The sequence below is a fragment of the Eimeria mitis genome, genomic scaffold (assembly GCF_000499745.2).
Source record: "Eimeria mitis Houghton genomic scaffold, Emh_scaff2230, whole genome shotgun sequence".
Taxonomy (NCBI): Eukaryota; Apicomplexa; class Conoidasida; order Eucoccidiorida; family Eimeriidae; genus Eimeria; species Eimeria mitis.
In genome coordinates this window covers 1-1,804 of record NW_013570557.1, presented here as the reverse complement: position 1 = coordinate 1,804, position 1,804 = coordinate 1, and the positions used below count along the sequence as shown (strand labels likewise).

General features: G+C 51.7%; 1 protein-coding gene across 1 annotated transcript; it reads left to right on the top strand.

Moving 5' to 3' along the window:
* Nucleotides 1–673: 673 nt before the first annotated feature.
* On the top strand, nt 674–1,623 carry EMH_0050640 (uncharacterized protein; the record flags this gene model as incomplete). Its single annotated transcript, XM_013496671.1, has 2 exons — nt 674–1,523; nt 1,574–1,623. The coding sequence occupies 2 exons, from the start codon at nt 674–676 to the stop codon at nt 1,621–1,623; spliced, it is 900 nt and encodes a 299-aa protein (XP_013352125.1).
* Between the last annotated feature and the right edge of the window lie 181 nt (nt 1,624–1,804).

The window sequence follows — 1,804 nt, the reverse complement described above, 5'->3', positions numbered from 1 at the left end:
TACAGGCGCATGTCGCCAGGCAGAGATGAGAAGAAAGCGGCTTTGTGTTTCAGGCGGCCTGGGGATGCGGTTTCAGTTGAATTGTATGTATGGATGTATGTGTAAGCAGAAATTCAAGTTTCTTGTTTTAATAGTTTTTTTTCTTTATTGTTTCGATATTAAAACTCCTTTTGTTTCTGCTTTCTCTCTACATTCAACTACTTCTCGCCTTTTGTATTCATGGCGGCCTGGGTTTCGTCACCTGCCCCCTGTGTTACTGGCATCAAGCAATTCAGATTCTCTCGTCAACAACCCAGAGGAAGCAGAGGAAGCAGAAGGAGTTGAACAACAAACCGAAGAAACAAATATAGATTTAGAAACAGAAGAAGATGATGATGTTCTTAGGTTTATTCCGATGGGGAGAGATGCTATCACAGCACCCATGCAGCATCAGCCTCGCGGCACGCGTATGATTCCGGGTTACCCCGGCCCCCAGTTTGTTTCTTTAAGACCTTCTGTATTGTATCGTCGTCGACTGCGTAGACACCGCAGAGATGAAGGCTGGCAGTATTCTAATTTACCCTCGAAACGTAATTTTTTCGCCGCGAGAAGAAACCATAGGGATCAGCTTATGCACAGATGGCTGTACACTAGACACCGCGAATGCAAGCGACGAGCAAAGGAAATACGGAGCATGATTCAGACCCAAAGTCGAGAAATATTTAATGAAAAAAAAGAAAAACAAAAAAATATTGACGCCACCAAGCAGATCGCAGACGAAACATCTGCTGCTGCTGCTGCTGCTGCTGCTGAGGAAACAGCAGAAAGCGCAGCTGTTTCTGAGACCATGGAGCCAGCGGGGGGGGAGGAAAGCAAAGACTGTATATCATCTATGCGTGCAGCGTTGCAGTGTATCCCCTCAGCTAAAGTTTTATCATCGATGTCTTCATCAGAACTAAGCAGTATGCATGCAAAGCTGCGAGAGCTGTTGGTTGACGCAGTGATAGCTGTGGCTCCCCCCGAGAGAGTAGCAGCAGCTGCATCTGAGGGTTTCTCTCTCCCGCCCCCTGCTGCAGCTCTTGCTGCTTCTCCCTTTCCTTGGTGGAGCAGCGGCCGCGGGCTGCAGCCATGGAGAGGCAGAAAGCAAGCGTGGGCGCAGCTGAGCCGCCGCGTGAACTGGGCGGCCCCCAGACGCCCGGTGGAGCCTATGGTTGCTGGGGTGTTGCTGCCGCAGCAAGCAGCAGCAGTTGTTACAGCTGAACGCAATGCACGCAACAAAGAAATCTTAGATTCAATTCGTTCTTTCTTGTTTCCTGCTGCTGCACAACCACAAACTGCAGCAGCAGCACTGCAGCAGCAGCAGCAGCAGCAGCAGCAAACACCTGATTATGCACCACCCGATGTGCCTTGGTTTATAGAGGCAGAAGATGAACGCCTAAAACACCTCTTGCGCTGGGACGGTAGCCGGAGCAGCAGCAGCAACAGCAGCAGCAGCAGCAACAGCAGCAGCAGCAGCAGCAGCAGCAGCAGCGGGGTGCATGCAAGTACAGCTCAGCTGTTCCGTGGAGCAGCAGCGGCGGGTTCGTGTGAGCAGAGAGGAGGTGTGGGGGGGCTGCATGCATCTGCAGCAGCAGCAGCAGCTGATGGGGGCGAAGCAGCAGCACTGCGGCGAGCTATCGGAGCAGCAATAGATGTAGCTTTGCTGCTGTCTGAGGCTATGGTAACAAAGAAGAGTGGTGCTGCTGCACCCTTCTCTTGGGATTCACCTTTTCTGCGTTCTGCTGCTTCCTCACGGAGAAGAAAAAGAAGACAAAGGGGCCGCCCC